Source organism: Cibotium barometz, chromosome 21 (genome assembly GCF_041138505.1).
Source record: "Cibotium barometz isolate CiBa-2024 chromosome 21, ASM4113850v1, whole genome shotgun sequence".
Classification (NCBI taxonomy): Eukaryota; Viridiplantae; Streptophyta; class Polypodiopsida; order Cyatheales; family Cibotiaceae; genus Cibotium; species Cibotium barometz.
The window spans coordinates 27,130,567-27,149,829 of NC_141066.1; the positions used below are offsets into that span (position 1 = coordinate 27,130,567).

General features: G+C 42.3%; 1 protein-coding gene across 13 annotated transcripts in view; it reads left to right on the top strand.

The window, feature by feature from the left end:
• LOC147627010 (uncharacterized) overlaps window positions 1–19,263 on the top strand; it is a 95,079-nt gene that overhangs the window by 31,024 nt on the left and 44,792 nt on the right. For 12 of the 13 annotated variants that reach the window (XR_015268441.1, XR_015268440.1, XM_086815605.1 and 9 more), the window contains 13 exons: window positions 5,650–5,754; window positions 5,839–6,001; window positions 6,363–6,519; window positions 6,625–6,687; window positions 6,936–7,016; window positions 7,196–7,290; window positions 7,440–7,590; window positions 7,719–7,805; window positions 7,906–8,025; window positions 14,705–14,836; window positions 18,311–18,408; window positions 18,637–18,760; window positions 18,853–18,963. Coding sequence is in view for 11 of the 13 variants with exons in the window: in XM_086815605.1 (XP_086671731.1) it covers window positions 5,650–5,754; window positions 5,839–6,001; window positions 6,363–6,519; window positions 6,625–6,687; window positions 6,936–7,016; window positions 7,196–7,290; window positions 7,440–7,590; window positions 7,719–7,805; window positions 7,906–8,025; window positions 14,705–14,836; window positions 18,311–18,408; window positions 18,637–18,760; window positions 18,853–18,963 (1,487 nt within the window). In the remaining 2 variants the exon portion in view is untranslated. The remainder of the gene's footprint in view (window positions 1–5,649; window positions 5,755–5,838; window positions 6,002–6,362; window positions 6,520–6,624; window positions 6,688–6,935; window positions 7,017–7,195; window positions 7,291–7,439; window positions 7,591–7,718; window positions 7,806–7,905; window positions 8,026–14,704; window positions 14,837–18,310; window positions 18,409–18,636; window positions 18,761–18,852; window positions 18,964–19,263) is intronic. The other variant, XM_086815609.1, reaches the window with a different exon arrangement.

A 19,263-nucleotide genomic window follows, 5' to 3' on the forward strand; every position in this document is an offset into this window, starting at 1 on the left:
TGAACCCCAGAGCTATGATAGGGCTTTGACTCTTGCGCAAAACCATGAGATGATGCTCAATGGAGGCAAGCCCAAAATTGCTCCAGTCTCCCCCAAACCCTAGCAGCAACAGACGTAGACCACCTAGCAGAACTAGGCGTTTAACTAATAGTCAGGTAAGGGGGTATCCAACAACAAAGACCAGAAGTAGAAGGGCCAGAATCCTTCTTCTACTGACAAGATGGACCCAAGAAGACACCTGACGAAAAGATCAAGGAGGGCCTTACGGATTTCTAGAGTCGGATGAGAACGAGCGGTACTTCAAAGAGAATTGTTGCTTTTTCTGCCACCACATGGGACATACAAAGAAGGATTGTTCCAAATGGCAAGTGTCAAAAGGCAAACAACAAACCTCTACAGTAGTGGCTACCGCCACAGCTTTACCACCCCTCCACCCCTACGCTCAATCACCAGTGCTGTTTAGCTCTTGCCCGCTTTGAATGTAGTACCTATAGTGGTATTCGATAATAAGCAGGAGGGCGGAATTGAGGAGCTTCAAAAATCAGAGCTTATGGCACAGTGAATTGGCAACAATTTGTTGTTCTCTTCGACATGGGAAGTTCCGAAGGTGCCATTTCTCCACAGTTGGCGACCAAGATGCGTTGTGCCGTAGTGCCTTATCGTTTGGACGTGGACGGGTACACTCCTCATATCTCCTAGAAAGCTCAATAGTTCATCTTCACAGCCCAGAAGGCCCAGTTTCAGAGGGATTTCATTGGTTCCGCTAGTATGTACCCATTCCTTATTGGAGGCAGGATACCTTCATGATCGTCGAAGGTTTGCGTGAGTCTACTATCATCCGCGAGGATCAGAGCATTCAGCGTACTCTGCTCATTTCCCACCTCTAGGCTAGTAGAGCTATTAGAAAGGGAGCAGAGTCTATGTCCACCCACAGCAAATATTGACATCCACCGCTACTCCATTGGAGTCACAGATGACAGTAGTCCTCTAGCAGTTTCAAGACATCATGTTGCAGGATGATCTCCCGCACAGACCCCCACCCTCTCGTCCCGAAGACCATCGTATCGATTTGGTACCTGGAGCTGAGCCACCCAGTAAGTTTTCGTATCGTCTTTCCAAGGTGTTGGAAGCTGAGTTGGAGATGCGAGTCGCGCAATTGCATAGGTTTGGATTCATCCGGCCTTCATTCTTTGCATTTGTTGCACTGATTCTTTTTGTGCAGAAGAAATATAAGACCGCACGTCTTTGTGTGGATTATCGAGCCTTGAACAAGTTGACAATCAAGAACAAGTTTCCCATGCAAAGGATAGAGTACATCCTCGAAAGACTCAACGGTGCTAAGTACTTCACAAAGATCGACCTCGAAAGTGGCTATCATCAAGTCAGAATCTTCGAAGCCGATATCCTAAAGGCGGCCTTTCGAACAGAACGAGGTCATTACAAGTTGTGGTCATGCCTTTTGGCTGAATCAATGTACTGGCTACCTTCAACAAGATGATGTCTTGAGTCTTCGCCGTACTCATTAGTAAATGTCTATTCATTTTTTTGGATGACATTCTTATTTTTTCTCCCCCACTATAGAACAGCACAAGAAGGATGTGTAGAAGGTCTTGCAGATTTTGCGAGATAACAAACTCTACATCAATGCGAAGAAGAGCATATTTGGAGTTCAAGAAGCCCAATACTTGGGCTACGTGATCCGTTCCAAACGGAGACTGTGAAGATAGATCACTACACCTTGAAGTGGTTAAATACTATGTCAAGTGCCCAGTGGAGCGATAGACATCATTGGTGGAGTCAGTTGTTGCAACAGTTTGGCGGAGTGATTGAGTATGTACGGGATAAGCACAACCCTGTATCAGATGCTCTTAGAAGTTAGAAAGGAAGTATTCAAACAGTACAGGAGTCCACTGTGTTGGAGATACAAGGAAAGGACTTAGATAGTATGAAGACGCAGTATGCAGATTGCCTAGAATTCGGGACTCCATACAGTGTGGCCCTTTATTCAGAACCGGGTCATTATACCATTTAAGACGGTTGGCTCTTTTACAAAAGTTGACTATGTGTTTTGAGGGAGAAGAGACCGGCACTTCCCTATGATGCCCATGATTCACTCGTTGGTGGTCACCGCGGGATCAATAGTACTTTGGAGAAGTTAGAAAGATCATTTTATTGGCCAAAGATGCGTAGGGAATCGGGATGTATACAACTATGTTTCCGCATGTCCCATATGTTAGAAAGTGAAAGTACCTCATACCAAACTGGCAGGGTTGCTTCAGTCATTGCCCATTCTTGAGGGTCCTTTTCACGACATTTCGATGGATTTCGTTGGACCACTCCCTGCATCTACTGGATCTTGGAATGCCCAGTGTATGACGATAGTTGACAAATTCAGTAAATTTTGTATGCTTTTACCTTGCAAACAGATGGCCACAGTCGAAGATATAGCCTATCTCTTTCTTCGACATTGGTATCCAGTATGTGATTTGCCGTGGACCATTACCTAATATCGGGATCCGAAGTTTACATCTCACTTCTAGCGAGCTCTGCTCGACAACTTTGGTACCAAATTGCAATTGTTCAACGCATTCCATCCTCAGACTGATGGCCAAACATAGTTTTACAACCAGTTGGCTTTCGATGTGCTTAAAGTGTACTGCCATGATTAGCAGTCGAAGTGGGAGCTTCATCTCTTGTTGGTGTAGGCGATTCTTAATGACACACAGCCATCAAGTGTTGGTAGAACTCTTGATGAGGCAGCCTTTGGTCGAAGATTTTCATCCCTTCTCACTCGGATGATATCTCCTTCTTTGGAAGCCATCAAGACATCATAAACATTTTCAGCCATCATTGAGTCAGTCAAAGAGCGCCTTACCAAAGCCCAGGAGGCTTACACTAGACAGGCAAATAAGTCAAGGAGAGATGTCAACTTGAAAGAGGGCGATTTGGTATACTTAAGGATCATGAAGCAAAGACTCAAGCAAGTGGACAAGCGCTGTCCAAAGTTATCATTCAGGAGTTTTGGTCCTTCTCCCATCACCAAGAAGTTAATTGATGTTGCCATGCAACTCAGATTCCCAGACAGTTGGACGATGCACAATGTCACGTCTCTTGGTTAAAGCCTTATATCGGACCTTCATTGCAAAATGTTCCAAAAGAGCAACAACCAGAAACCAAGTTCAAAGATCAAGGGGCCCATGAAGCTGTTTGGCTAGATGAAGAATTCTTCCTCGAGTATCCACAGTTATCGGTAGACTACCTTGAAGCCATGAACTTGCCACTAAGCTAAGCATGAGGGAATGTCATGTGCACCCATGCACTGTGGTACATGGTGACACACTGGCTCATCAATAGTGCAAGAAACATGTACAGAAGTAGTACCTTGATAGGAGATTTTGTCGTATGCTGTGACCCCATTGTGAGCCTCAGTCCGGGACATGTCAGGCACAAGCTACGTAGTTTAGTCTTCCAGCCATAGAGGTCAATGTCAGGTCAGTCCTTTTAACCCACTTTGGAGAATTCAACAAGTAGTCTTAGGTGTAGAATGCATTAGAAGCATATTAGTTGCATCCGTATGGTAGGGGCCTCCCTAAGGTCGGCCCCAAGGCCAGCCAAGGAAGGGCAAGCCTTGCTATGGTGGGAATCTCACCATCAGCCACCCACAAGACCGGTTGGCAGCCTTTATAGGGGACTGGGCAGCAGTCGGCAGAGTCAGATGTGAGTCGGGCGGTCAGCAGCTAGACACTCCATGCATAACATAAGATAGCATTAAATATTTAATGGTTATTTGATCTCAGTCGTGGCAGACAAAACAGGCCAAGAGCAGTAAAGCCAGCCGACCAGCCATCCCTGGACATATAAAAGGGTGGACCTTGCCATGGTCTAAAATCATCAGATAAAACTCTAGTCTACATTCTCAGTCAGGCATGTGTGCTTAGCCTTTGCATACTTCAGCATTCTTTGTGCTCTCAAGCCCAAGGCATCTGAAGCTCAGCCTCTTCCCAGAGTTCTGAGAACACCATCCCTCAGTCTTGGGCTGGTGTACTCTCTCCGAAGGTAGCTTCACAGTCATCTGCAGCTTATGCACAGTTTTGCCGAGCGTTTGGTCACTTTGTCCTTGCATTTGGCGGTCCGTTAGTCAATTTGTCTGCTCAGTCTTGTGGACACAGTTCAACTTGTATTCAGTTCTCGAGAAGAAATATAGCAAATACTCTTGCTTGCGCGGGGTTCTTTCAGTGGGTAATTGGGATCCCATTTGGTGTCGTCTTGACTACTCTTTCAGTTCATGTATGCTGTTTAAAGGATTGCTAAACACTCAACTAAATCAGGTATAAAGAAGGCCCCGTTGGGGTATGCTACACATGTGCGATGGGGATGCGCCGGACAGCAAGGCTAGAGCTCAACAACAATGATGAGATGAAGAATGGGGGTTGGAAGGCTTATTTATAGGATCTGCTGCAATGGGCCTGCTCATTGACCAGCTGACCACCTCACACTTCTGTGCCCTTCTTGATGCTTCCTGGAAGCTGGGCTGCAATGTGGGAAGATTGCCTAGGACCTGGTTCAATGTGCATATAGGCGTGAATCTGCCCCAAAGACCTACTGCATGGCTACTGCATAGGATCCCGTAGAATTTGAGAAGTTATCAAAGCTTCTTCTTTTGTTGAAAAAGCTTGCTTGAACTGATGAAGAATCATGTGTTCTGGAACCACAACTTCATCATCCCACCAACTCCTCGTATGGTGGAGAAAACAACTGTTGCCCATGTTCCTGTGCAAGATTAGTCAAATGCAACCACGTCACTGAGCTACACGTGTCAATCCCAATGTCGATACCTGTGCAGACATGGGTCAACCCAGTGTGTCTCTTCCAGGGGTCATGTAGTTTGGAAAACTAAACCAATCCACGGATCAACCCCAGCATGAATACTTGTACAGACACAGGTCAACCCCACGGTGTCTCTTCCAGGAGTCATCCCTAGTGTGGGAAATCAAACCAATCCGTTGGTCAATCCCACTGAGGAAAACCAAATCAGGCATGGATACCTGTCCAGACATGGGTCAGCCCAAGCGTGTCTCTTCCAAGGGTCATCCCCAGTGTGGAAAACCAAACCAATCCATGGGTCAACCTCTGCATGGATACTTGTCCACACAGGTAACCCCAGGTTGTCTCTTCCACGGGTCATCACACCGTGGAAAACAAAACCAATATTCCATGAGAAACTCTCATAGGCTTACTTTATAATCCATAATACTGGTGACATCACTTTCGGCTTTAAATAGTTGTCCTCAATTTAAAAGCATCCAAGTAAATGTCATGGAGTGCCGGATACTCCTTGAAGTATCCCTCTGCACATGTTATCTTCCACATGCCTCATTCGTTATTGTAAAACCTTAACTTACCAAACCCTTGGCAACCCGAAGTTTTGAAAATGTTAGGATAGGGGGACCCCAGATAGAGAGCACATCGGGGCAAACATCAATCTCAAACCGTCTCAGGAGTAGTAGGTTTGTTTAGAACTTCTACAAGGTTTTTTGAATGATATTGGCTACTGCTTGTTCATTCCATTTGCTGGAGGTATGTGTCATGCTTTGAGCTGGCTGCTCATGATGTGGACTAATCTGCTGCAGTGTTTTGTTATCTTAACAGTTGTAGAGTCAAAGTCTTTATCATCATGGTTCCAGAGGTATAGTAAAGCATACATACAGTCACTGGCTTTCTCTGAACATGAAACCATTGACCATCCTATAGCTTGTAAGCAGATAACTTTGGGATCTTTTTTGTGTTGTAATAGGCCTCATGACACTTACTCATTCAATTCTTATTCTGGGCACCTAGGCATGCGAGCTGTATCGTCAAGAGATGACAACCCTATACACAAGTTTGTGGAGCTTTATGATACCGATCCAATGCCATCACTTTTGAATGATGGGGCCATGGATTCAAAATTCCTGAAGATTTATGTGCTGATTCATGATTATCAAGATGGTCCGGCAGATCGGTACGAATCAATGGTGTGCTTCCTCTGACAATTTAGTGAGGATGTATTACATACTCACTACTGCGTTTGAAGATTTTTCTTTGTTAGTGAGTCCTTACCTTGAGTGACACACTTTGCTGTCCAGAGGGGGTTGTGAGTCTCCCCCCAACACACATGCACTCACGCATGCCCGCACTCACACATGCACTCTCAATACTCACAAGAAACAAGGATTTCATGGCTTTGTAGTGCTCAAATAGGATTCACTTATTTTTTCTGGTGTTCGTGCAGAGCAAATGAGATCTTGTCTGAAATGAAAGAGACTCTTTCCTATTTGTAGTGCTCAAATAGGATTCACTTATTTTTTCTGGTGTTTGTGCAGAGCAAATGAGATATTGTCTGAAATGAAAGAGACTCTTGGATTCAATGATTGCTGGCTCTTGTGCATCAACTCAGGAACTTCAGAGGATAACACATTGGGAGAAGAGTCCTGGAGGTCTCACATGCTTGCTATGATGATCTCAAGCCCAACTAAGAATGTGAGGTTTTCTGAAATTCTTGTATCAAATTGCTTGCAGTTTTAATCATACATCACAATTCGAGTAACCATTTGTCTTGCATTCTTATGTTGAACACAACTGCAGGTCACTAGTTCTCTATCAGACACTAAGCTGGGATCTTTCTTGAATGAGAATGATCTTAATGAGGTGAGTTATGGGGCTCACATGCAAATTCATGTACATACATCTAAAATTTTGGGTGGACATAAATGGGCGTATATCGATTCTTTGGGTTATAGTTTTCTGGGGGTTCCTGGGATAGATACAGGGCTAACAGGCCTGTGCTCTAGAAGGGTTGACCTTGAAAACTTTCAGTGTGAAACATTAGGTAACTGCTCCTTTGTTGTGGTGGTGGAATGTCACATTTTGCTTTAACTGTGCCTCTCCCTGTGCAGATCTCTGAAATGATGGCACAAGTATGCTGTAAATCAATTCTGCCCTACATGGAGCAGAAAATTCGGTCATTGAATCAGCAGGTGAGGCTTGATGATATCTGTAGCATAACTTCACATGTTTGCAAGTTTGATTTTACATCTGCCCTTACATGGCAATCCAAAATGTTCTAGCATGCAGAGGTGGGTGTGCACATGAGCACACGCATGTGCGCATGCACACCAACCCACATCATTGTGCTGTACGTTTTTCTTGTAACCAGGTTGTGGCAACAAGGAAAGGATTGAAAAATCAGATAAAAAATCTTTGGTGGCGCAAGGGGAAAGATGAGGTTGCTAATGCTAGTAGTAATGCAATGTAAGCTTCAAATGAGCGTATACTAGGGATGCTTGTTTTTCTTTCTGATGGAGCCCCATACGGCATATGCATTATAGTTGGAAGTTTGTTGGTTGTCCCTTTAAGCATTTTGGTCGAACTCTTTTGACACGAGCTGCTGGGTAAATCAGGTTTACAGCTGGCTTAATCGAGTCACAGATCAGAGTTCTAGCAGATTATTCCTTCATGCTGTATGACTATGAACTTGCTTTATCTAATTATCGACTTATTTCAAGTGACTACAAGATGGATAAGGCATGGAAGCAATATGCAGGAGTTCAGGTAAGTCTCATTACCAAGTTCTTAAGTCAAGGTAAAGCAAGATCTCTACTTACCTTTAACTCTCTACAATGTTATCGTCCCCAAGATCTCTACTTACCTTTAACTCTCTACAATGTTATCGTCCCCAGGAAATGATTGGTCTTTCATTGTTTATGCTGGATCAATCCCGTAAAGAGGCGGAGCTGTCCATGGAGACAGCGTTCAGCACATATCAGGTGAGCATGGACTAAACAGAATAAGTCATCGTCATGTCCTACTATCATAGAGCTGCTTGATTTGGTATATATTGTAGCTTCATACATTTTTTTGCTGCAGAAATTGGTGGCATCAGGGCAGAGATACTCTACAAGGTGTGCACTATGGTGGGCGGAGATGCACAAAGCCAGGGGTCAATACAAAGAAGCTGCGAGCGTTTTTCTCCGCTGTGGGACAGATGTGAGAGCATCTCACCTGCAGAAAAAGATTGTGCGCGCGTGTGTGTGTGTGGATGCATGAGTGCATGAGTGGGTGTGTGTGAAATGTCCATAGACTACTCCATGTGTCTTTGAGATCATTACCCATTGTGGATGATGATGTATTTTGGCATGTCAATAACGGATGTTCCACTTCCACAAAAGAGGCTATTGCTGATCAACAATAGCTATCTAAAACATCAACTTTTTGTTGATTTGGTAGCTCATGCAATGCAGCCCTTGAAGATGCATATGTTTGTTGACGTTGACATGGCTTGGTGCAAATTCACCCACTGGCATGCAGGTTGTTATTTTTGATTATGGTAAATAGTTCTTGGGAGAAGAAAGAGGTAGAGTAAAGGATGCAAAGCTCGTAGCTCAACAACTCATTGAATGTAGTCATCAAAGAAGTCTTGATGATTCAAAGCAAGAGGCATTGATGCAAGCGAGCATTTGTCTTAAGAGAAATGATGAAAGAAAGCTAAAAAAGTGGAAGATCAGGTCGAGACAAAAACCCCTAAAGGACACAAGTTGCTCGTCTAAAGGATTTTTCAAGGGTTTACATGCTTCCAGGACTTTGCAATGCGTTCATAGAGTTAAGAATTAGGGTGGTTGTTGGATTGATAGTAGGCAGCAATTAGAAAGGGAAGTTTATGGCTTCTTCAGTGACCTTTTCGCAGCCCCCAATGAACCTACTCAGAGAATTATTGATGCGCGGCACTTGCTGCTTCTAATTGTGTCCTAGTAGCAAGCGACTAATTTGGAGGTTGAATTCACCATGGAAGGACTACAACATGCACTACACAATTTGGGCCAATGGAAATCCCCAGGCTGGGATGGTCTAACGATAGGATTTTTTTTGGCATTCTAAAATCTGAGCTGCTTTTTATGATTAAGTATTGTTGGCATTTGGGGCTACCCTCTTCCTCTTGGAAAGATGGATTGGTTCTTTTATTTCCCAAAAAAATCGTCAAGTTCTTTAAGCTTTGTACTTAGAACTACCATTTGGAGCCATGCTTGACATACATGCAACTTGCTTGTTATGTCTCAAAACTTTGTCTTGTTTGCTTGGTTCATCCATAGTAGCTATGCTTGGTAATGGTTATCTTAATGTCATATTGTGTGAGTAAATCATGTTGGTAAATGGGTCTGCTTCTTTATTGTGACAAGCTTTCGGATTGGAGACCAATAACTCTTATGCTTGTGGCTTACAAACTGGTTGCAAAAAAGTTGGTTAACTGTTTGAAGAACATCTTACATGAGAGTCTGTCTACACCTTACACAATATGGTTTTGTGCCTAGAAGGCAAATAATGGATAACATTGCCAATGCTTACATCGGCATTGAATATGTGAAATATACTTAGCAGATGTACTCATAATGTAGATAGACATAGAAAAAGCATTTAATACAGTACAATGGCAGTTTATTGCCAGTGCCATGGAAAATATGGGGTTTGGATCTAAGATGAGAAATATTATTTAGTGGCTCTATGAAGGAGGCATTGCTCGATGTATATTACACAAGGGTCTTTCAGGTATTTGGTCTCTGGGCAAATCAGGGCGACAAGGTTGCCCTTTTAGTGCATTGCTCTATGCGATAGCCACTCATTCCATGCTCTTATTAATGGTCAAACTACTTGTAGAGAACAAGCACCGTGACATACAGATTTCGGATGTGAATCACTTTGTTAGCCAAGCTTATGCAGATGACTCATTTTTCTTTTCAAGGATACTCAAGATGATGTGAAAATAATTATGGATGCTTTGGATCTGTTTGGTCTTGCGGTAGGCTTGAAAATTAATTTTGCCATGTCCAAGCTTCTTCCGCTTAAGCATTGTGATTGGCACTCTATTCTTTGTCGGGGACAGATAATCTCAGCAGAATAGATAGTCAGACATCTTGGGTATCCTCTGGGATGGAATGCCTCTTTGAAGCGAGAACAACAGTGAGTGTTGGACATGTTGAATTTCAAACTTCAATATTGAAAATTATCTACCTGGCCGTTGCATGTTAGATTGAGAATAGTGCAATCCATTTCAATAGCTTATATTGAGTTTCACTTGCCTCTTGTTCCTTGGTCCCCAATAGATGTGGATAGTTTCATGTCTGTAGCATTAGCATGTTTGTGGCGTACTAAGGTGGACAGAAAACCCATCAAGCTACTCAAAAAGCATTTGGTATGTACTCCAAAAATGCATGGTAGCCTCAATATACTGAATTTAACACTTTCATGTTATTGCCAGGAAAGCTTCTCTTCTTTTTTGAGTTTCTTGGAGCAAAAACAGCCGTGGACTTTTATGTTATCAAGTCTTGTTGTTGCAATGAAAACTCCAACCTTTCGGCATTGGATGAATACTCATGTTGAGGTTATATTTGGATGCTTAGAGGGACGCATTCTTGGATGCCCGTTTTCCACGAAATTGATTCAAGACTGGCAGACTCTGATGGCTTAAATGAAATGGTCTGGTAGACGCGTGATCAAGGCAACACCCTTCGCAGAGAGAGCATTCATTGGAGTCGTGCATTTGAGCAGCCTCTTGCTCTTTGACGACGGAGAAAGATTTATTTCCTTTCTACCAAAGCAGTCAGATATGTTGAGGATGTGGTGAATGATATGGGCTATGTACTTTCTTTTCCACAAGCTATGACACTTTACAATCTAGGTCTACATCATAGACCGATATGGCGAACCATAGCTTCTTTACTACATGATTTTCAGCCTGTTCCTCCTCAAGAATTGAGTCATAGCGTGAAAGATTGGATATTGGTGGGTCAAAATGCAGACTGCCATGTGGTGTCCTTTCAAAGTTTGACGCCAGTGCATACAAATTGCTTCTTCCTCCACCTTGGATACATGCTCATGGACATTCACTATGGCAGCCTTTTGGCTGGTGGAGGGCCTCTCTCTCAAAGAACTGAAAGAGTAAATTACCCCTCAAATAGAAAGTCTTCTTTTGGAGATGCCTCTTTGGTGCTTTACTGGTTGGCAGTTTCCTGGCAGAAAGACGTATTGCTCCTACATCCACGTGAGACAGTCTGTCATCTTCTATGGTCTTGCCCCTACTCCCATGCTCTTCTAGACAGATTGTTAGGACACCTTCGTGTGAGATTTGTGGGCAAATCTTTTGGCTATTTGGCAACATTTGCCCCTCTTTGCCAGAATTTGATACTTTCATTGCATGGACTAGATTTTGGGCCCTATGGTCCATTTATCGTACCAGAAATCAGTTGATCTTTGTTGCACAAGATATTCCTTGTTTTGCTTTCTTCAGGAGATCCCTTCTTTTATCTCTTCAGGATTCTTTTGACCTTGGAGATCTTCCCTTGCAAGTGTTCTTTGATTGCTTTTGAATTTTGGTTGTCTCAAAGTTGGACAACTGGACTTGTAATTTATCTCATGTTTTCTGTATTTTGATTGTCGGTTTTCTCCTCTGCTTGAAGGTTTTTCACTAGTAATTTAACGTGTGAAAAAACAAAGTGTACGAGCTAGAGCTTAAATGTGTTATGCAGTTTCAGCATGTTTTTGCAGCACCGCCCTAGATGACTCTTGATATTTTTTGGGCTCGGTAGGAGATTTTGTCTCATGTTTCCAACATTGTAGATATGGATGAAGCGGTTGATTTGGGGTCCATGTTTTCAGCTATGGAACTGAACAGGGTAGTAAAGGAGCTTGGTAAATGGAAGACTCTAGGATGGGATGGATTGACTGTGGAGTTCTTTTTGCAGCTTTGGCCTATGCTTGAAGAGTCACTTTTGCTTATGATCAATGAGGCTTGGAATTCGGGCGTCATGCCTTTTGCTTGGTAGAAGAGACGGAGAAGACTGGTGCCAAAAAAGGATGTGTCAAAACTTTTTGATTGGCCCCCTATTACCTTGATGATAGTCATTTATAAATTGATCACTAATCACCTCAATATGGTTTTTTTGCCTCGATGTGATCTTATTGCAGGTTGATATTGCTAAGGCTTTTGATACAATCCAATGGGATTACATTGCAGAAGTCATGGCGAAGGTAGGCTTTGGTCAAAAAATGTAGAATATAATTTATTGGCTATATTGAGAGAGCATTGTTAGATGCATTTTGGGAAAGGTTTTTGGGTAGATCTGTTCGACAAGGTTGCCCTCTCAGTGCCTTGCTCTATGCTATTGCTACTCATCCCTTCTTGATATATATGAATAAACTCTTTGAGGCTGGCAGATTTCATGGGCTTTGTCTTCTTGATGGTCAGCATTTGGTTGCTCAGGCATATGCTGATGACTCTTTCTTCTTTCCTGAGAATATGCAATTGCATCTGCAATGTCTGATGAATGCCTTGCATATGATTGGCATGGCAACATGTCTTTTTATCCATTTTAAAAAATCAAAACTATTGCCTCTTAGCAAAGCTGAATGGCACAATATTCTACAGCTTGGGAAAATTATATTGCCTATACAACATGTCAGACATTTGGGATATCTTGTGGGATGGAATCTTTCACTTTGTGATGCTACAGATTGGGTGCTACAGATTCCATCCCACAAGATATCCCAAATGTCTGACATGTTGTATAGGCAATATAATTTTCCCAAGCTGTAGAATATTGTGCCATTGAGCTTTGCTAAGAGGCAATAGTTTTGATTTTTTAAAATTGATAAAAAGACATGCTGCCATGCCATTCATATGCAAGGCATTCATCAGACATTGCAGATGCAATTGCATATTCTCAGGAAAGAAGAAAGAGTCATTAGCATATGCCTGATGAGCAACCAAATGCTGACCATCAAGAAGACGAAGCCCATGAAATCTGCCAGCCTCAAAGAGTTTATTCATATATATCAAGAAGGGATGAGTAGCAATAGCATAGAGCAAGGCACTGAGAGGGCAACCTTGTCGAACAGATCTACCCAAAACCCTTTCCCAAAATGCATCTAACAATGCTCTCTCAATATAGCCAATAAATTATGTTCTACATTTTTTTGACCAAAGCCTACCTTCGCCATGACTTCTGCAATGTAATCTCATTGGATTGTATCAAAAGCCTTAGCAATATCAACCTGCAATAAGATCACATCTTACTTGGTATATTTTGCATACTCTATGCCAACATAGACATTAGCAATGTTATCTATTATTTCGTCTATGAGGCAAAAAACCATATTGTGCTCGATGCATACAAGATTTTTTTGAGGTGATTAGTGATCAATTTATAAATGACTATCATCAAGGTAATAGGGCGCCAATCAAAAAGTTGACACATCCTTTTTTGGCACCAGTCTTATCAGTCTCTTCTACCAAGCAAAAGGCATGACGCCTGAATTCCAAGCCTCATTGATCATAAGCAAAAGTGACTCTTCAAGCATAGGCCAAAGCTGCAAAAAGAACTCCACAGTCAATCCATCCCATCCTAGAGTCTTCCATTTACCAAGCTCCTTTACTACCCTGTTCAGTTCCATAGCTGAAAACATGGACCCCAAATCAACCACTTCATCCATATCTACAATGTTGAAAACATGAGACAAAATCTCCTACCGAGCCCTAAAAATTATCAAGAGTCATCTAGGGCGGTGTTGCAAAAACATGCTGAAACTGAAACTGCATAACACATTTAAGCTTTAGCTCGTACACTTTTTTTTTTTCACACGTTAAATTACTAGTGAAAAACCTTCAAGCGGAGGAGAAAACCGACAATCAAAATACAGAAAACATGAGATAAATTACAAGTCCAGTTGTCCAACTTTGAGACAGCCGTTGGCAGTTGGGTTTGCACTACAGACCTTTATGGTACATGTTACAGGAACAATTGGAGCCTTTTAATCCTCTTATGGTTGTTTCGGATGGTGAAAGGATAGAGGATTGGATTTTTTATAGGTCAAATCATGGACCTTATCCTAGTTTCTCTTTCTCTCAGGTTTCGGTTGCTTTGATTTATAGGTTGATTATTCTTGCACCTTGGTTTGTCGATCGAGTTAATAAAATTTGGCTTCTCACTAAGATAGCCCGTTGGTGGAAACAAAACTTGAAGAAAATTTGGCATAGTAAATTACCACTCGAATCTCGATTATTATTATGGCGATGATTGTTGGGAGTGCTCCCAGTTAGAGAATTTCTCGAAAAAAGACACATAGTTGCTGCGAAATGCCCTTCTTGTCGTTGCATAAAGGAAACAATGATGTATCTTCTTTGGTCTATCCAGAGACCAAAAGTTTCCTTTGGCAAATTTCACATTCTCTTAAACTCAGATTCCTAGGGTATTCCTTCTCTAGATTTTTTTTGGCTTTTTGGCAGGTGGCCTTCTAGATTGGATCGTGCATGGCCCTTTCTAATCTGGACTAGATATTGGGCTTTGTGGACAATCTGGCATGCAAGGAATCAATTGGTTTTTCATTTGGTAAGGATTGCATGCTATCACTACTTTCGTGAATCCTTGTGTCAGGCTTTGTTTGATAGCATCCATCTGCATCAGCTCGATGATGGCCAATTGGCTTTGTTTTTTCACTGTTTTTAACTTGTTTGAGTGTTCTTCAAGAAGTTTCCTCACTTTTGAGGGCTTCTTTCTTTCTATAGTGAAACAATAGACATAGCTTTTTACCAAAAAAAATGTGTGTGTGTGTGTGTGTGTGTGTGGGGTTAAGAGCTAGTGATTTGAATGAGAAGTATCCTGTTGTCGTGGCTTTTCAGGAGCCACATCTGCGAGCTGGAATATTTCTTGAACAAGCCGCATACTGTTATTTCTGTGCTACTCCACCTATGCTGCGGAAATATGGTTTTTATTTGGTCCTTGCAGCAAACCGTTACAATGTTTGTGGGCAGGTAACCTTGAGCTTTATGTTTCTTAGTATAGACCAGAATGCATTTCTTTTTGATCACATATTTTTCTTTGTGAGGAGTTCGGGCATATGGAGTCGAGCTTCGGAGTCTTTGTAGAAGTTTTGAATGGACCCTCTTTGTGGAGGGAGGTAGACAATGGCTTAATATTTCACTTAATTATCAACAGAACTGTGCAAGTATGGTATGCAAATGGTGCATACATGTCTGCAATTCATGTGCAGAAACTGTCTTGGGGATTGAAGTAGTGGGCGGGGGGTATCTTTTTATAATTCAAAGTCCTGTCCTCAGATCTAATGTGCATAGAGGCACTTTGGGCATGTTCCTAGATTCATCTAGGTACATAATTCAGCCGTATTAGGGGACATGCAGATTTCACATGGTGAAGTTTTCGTCCGAGTTGCAGCCAGTTGATATTGTGCTTATATTCTTTCTATCTTTAGTGGTGCATTTGCTGTATCAACTACTTATTTACTGTACTAATTTTTTGTATTTGCTACTTCCCTTAGTGCTAGGCTTCATTATGGTTGAGTCTGCCCTGCATCTCCGGAGGTTTGACAGAAACTCAGTACGAAGGGCTTTGTGTGAATATATGCTCTTATGTGTGTGTGTGTGTGAGAGCATATCTTGATACAGAGTTCTACACCCACTATTGGACACTGATGACGTTAGTGGGGATGTCGTAGTATCTAGTCCATACTATGCATAAAATAGAAGGATCCATTCCCGAATAAAAAAGCATTGTAAATCCTCCCATCATCTGCCATTGAATCCAATCATCATCTGGAAATCCATTCACCTTTTAGGAACGTGCATGTTATATACTCATGGTAGTCAACCCACAAGACTATATAACTATCAACTCCATTATGCATAGTATGGACTAGATACTACATCCCCACTAACGTCATCAGTGCCCAATAGTGGGTGTAGAACTCTGTATCAAGATATGCTCTCACACACGCACTCCACACTTCATAGATACTTATACATCTATGAAGAAGCTTGTCCGCTATGCTCAGCTGATTAGAAGTCAGAGGGAATGTCATTTGTAGGAACACTACTCGACATGGCCTCTCATTTGAATGTTAGCACTAGGCAAACTATGGAGATGTTTCATCTAAATCAAGAATTGATGGACCAAATTGAGATTGCTTTGGATCGTGAATGGTATGAGTCCGGATTGAGATGCATCACATTGGGCAACACCTGTGAATGAACAACTGACACAATTGTGAATGGACAATCAAAAACGATGCTTTGTATATGGGAGACCTGTGTTGTGCATGTGTGAAGAGCTATTCATTGTGGTCAATTCATGCATGATTGTGGGTCATCTGTGAATGCATAAATTGATTTTTATGCATGAAAGATGCGTGGGATTTAATACTTGTGAGTAATTAAGAATTCGCCTTGAAAAAGGTAAATTAACTTGCTAGTTTTCACACACTTAATCATTCGTAAGTGCCGGGTGCCCAGTCCCATGGTGAAATTTATAATTAGTAGCTTTTTTTCTTAACATTCTTTGTCTTAATTTCAGGCCATAAAGACAGACCAGCCCTCCCGTAGAACACAAAAGAGTCCCTGCACACAAGAGCATGAGCGCCAATTGCTGGGAATTGGGCTTCTGATGTAGAGGTTATCCTTTCCTCTCGTTCTTTCCCAGCAAGCTTGAATTGTATCACACAACCGTGAGCCGGCTTCCAGAAAGACACAGGTCTTCATGTCTTCATCACCACACACTTTCCCTTCCAGTTGCAAATCAGCCCATGCATGTGAGAGAAACATAGAGGCATAAAGGCACTTTCCCACATATCTTCACAGGCTGTTGAGGCACGCGCACGCTGCTGTCTGTACAGCTGTCCTCTGCAGGATTGTCTATTCAATACTATCTGTATGAATGTGCAGTTCATACACAGCAGGCCACTATTGTCCATAACGGCAGGTTACTGAAAGCCATAGAGTTGGGCTGCACAGATGCGCTGTAGGCCAAGCAGTTAAGAGGGAAACGATTGAAAAAGTAAATTATTGATTTTTTTTTTTGTAAGCCTGAAAGAACCATAATACCTTGGAGACAACTTAAGGTAAATCACCTCTTTGCTTTCATCTTTTGTAGTCCAGCCTTCTCAAAACTGGATAAGACCCAATCACCTTTCGTGAGATCAATCTGTTGTTGGTGTTTACTAGCTCCTTATGCTTCTCGTATGACTTTCAATACTGTAAAAAAGCCGTATTCAAGTCATTTACAGAAAAGATCTTCTTTGTATGAAGGATAGGTGGCAACACCACCCAACCATAGAGGAACTTAAAAGTTTCCTTTGTTGTCCCCTAGACAAACACCTTTACCGCTTACCTCATTGGCATGGTGAATCTCGGTATTCTCTCCACAGTCCTTAGAAAGACCCTTTCATTCACAGAGAAAGAGCATGCAAAAAAAGAGTCTATTACTATTGGCAAGAGACCTTGAAAATTAAATCTCATATATCAGGGTTTTACATAAGGGTACAAGATGCACCTGAAGATTACAAGTTTTTGCAGGTAATCACATCACAACTCAGGTTCTGTGAAGTCGAGTGTATTGAGTGACTCTTGGACCCACCAATAGGTGTGCAGATCCTTACTTGAATCCCCCGTATCATGAGCCTCCTGACACCACTTGCCAATTAGATTGTTGTCGGTTGGTGATAACACACAGCACTCGTCAAAACTAGACCCAGCATTATCCTCTCACATGGGATCTTGGACCATGTTTCTCTGGTCATCTTCCTGCATTACCATTGGCGGTGGATAAAATCCAAGACAACCTGGTGGCTTTATATGCTCAATGTCGTTACTGTCGACTAACTCCGTCTTGTTACTGCCGACTGGGGCCACATAATTATTCCCCACCAACTGTTTCAGGAGTTTCTGGCAACTATGAATCAGATACGTAGATGTGCTGTAAAGGCGGATGGCAGTGAAAAGGGCAGGGGCCAATAAAAACAGCCAACTGGGGAAAGAGGCCCAACCAGGTTGGAGAAGGCTGGCAAGTGCACAATAAAGGGAGCCAACGGGGGGAAGAGGTCCGACCAAGTTGGAGAAGGCTGGGCAAAGGTGGAGGAAAAAAACTAGAGCTCAGTGGCCTGAAGTGGTGCAAAAAGTGGGGGAGAAGAGGTAGAGCAGATGGGGCAAGGCAGTATTTGCAGTGTGATGGGTTAGCAAAGGGGTAGGTGCTTATGTTAGAAGGTACAATCAGCTATCTGAGAATGTATGGAATCAGTTGGAGCCTCGGAGCACTTGTGACTCTGACAATCATGTGTAGAAAAGCATGCACTTTCGTGCCCTTACATGCATGCCTCTCCCAACATTGCTTCCATTTCTCACTATCACCCCAAGTTCTGATGCACACGCATGCACCAACTTTCTTGGATTCAGAAATATTTCCTGGGTGTCCCTGACTGTAGCATTTCAACTGTGCAGAAGAAGCATGCGCTTCGGGCTTATATGAGCATCCTCACAATTTATGAAGGCCAGGGATGGAATTACATTAATGATCATGTTGTGTTCCATCTAGGAAGGTTTGCTCCTTGGATTGGTCGCATATTGGATACAGTCATATGTTATTGATGCTTGGGGCTTTTACTCTTTAAAGAACATAAGCTCCATCTAGGAAGGTTGGCTCTTTGGATTGGTCACATATTGGATGTAGTCATATGCTATTGATACTTGGGGCTTTTACTCTAAAAGAAACCTCTTTTGCCAGGTATTCTACCAACAAGCTGGTCACTTTGACTCCATCCATGCAGGTTATCAGCATACCTTGAGGATTTTGAAGTAGCTGTACAGCATTTCAAGAAGCTTCTCTCTTGTAGCCATCAGTCTGCAACTAACCAAGCAGCATTTCTCAAAGAATTTCTGCAGGCTGTTCAGGTAGCATCTTACCAAGGTTCTTGATAAGGCAACTAATGGAGCTTGTGTAGCTTCAATGTACTAAATCTTATAGGGCCAACGCTGCATTTCAGAACTCGAATCAAAATACTCAGAAAATGTTGCAATTGGACCTGCCATGTATAAACAGAGAGAATGTGCGAGTGCATTTTGAGGACCAAAGGACATACGCCTCACCAGCAGCAGTGAGTTTGAACTCTTGAGTTTTTGGCTTGCTCTGACCCTGCTATTTTTCTTTTCATGTTGTTTTGACATCGAGTTTAGACATGCATTACATGTAACACCTTTTTGGTCTCATAGACTCTGTGTCTCTTGTAGATGTTAAGATAATCTTTCTTCTTTCTTCTCTGTGCATTAGCTGTGTCAATCTCCACTAGTGGCCACCAGTGGCGCTTTGTGGCTTCATGCAAGAATTTACGTTGTCTATCTGTAACTAATTCCAGAAGGCTTAACAATTATCTAACATGGCGTCAGGTGGTGCTAAT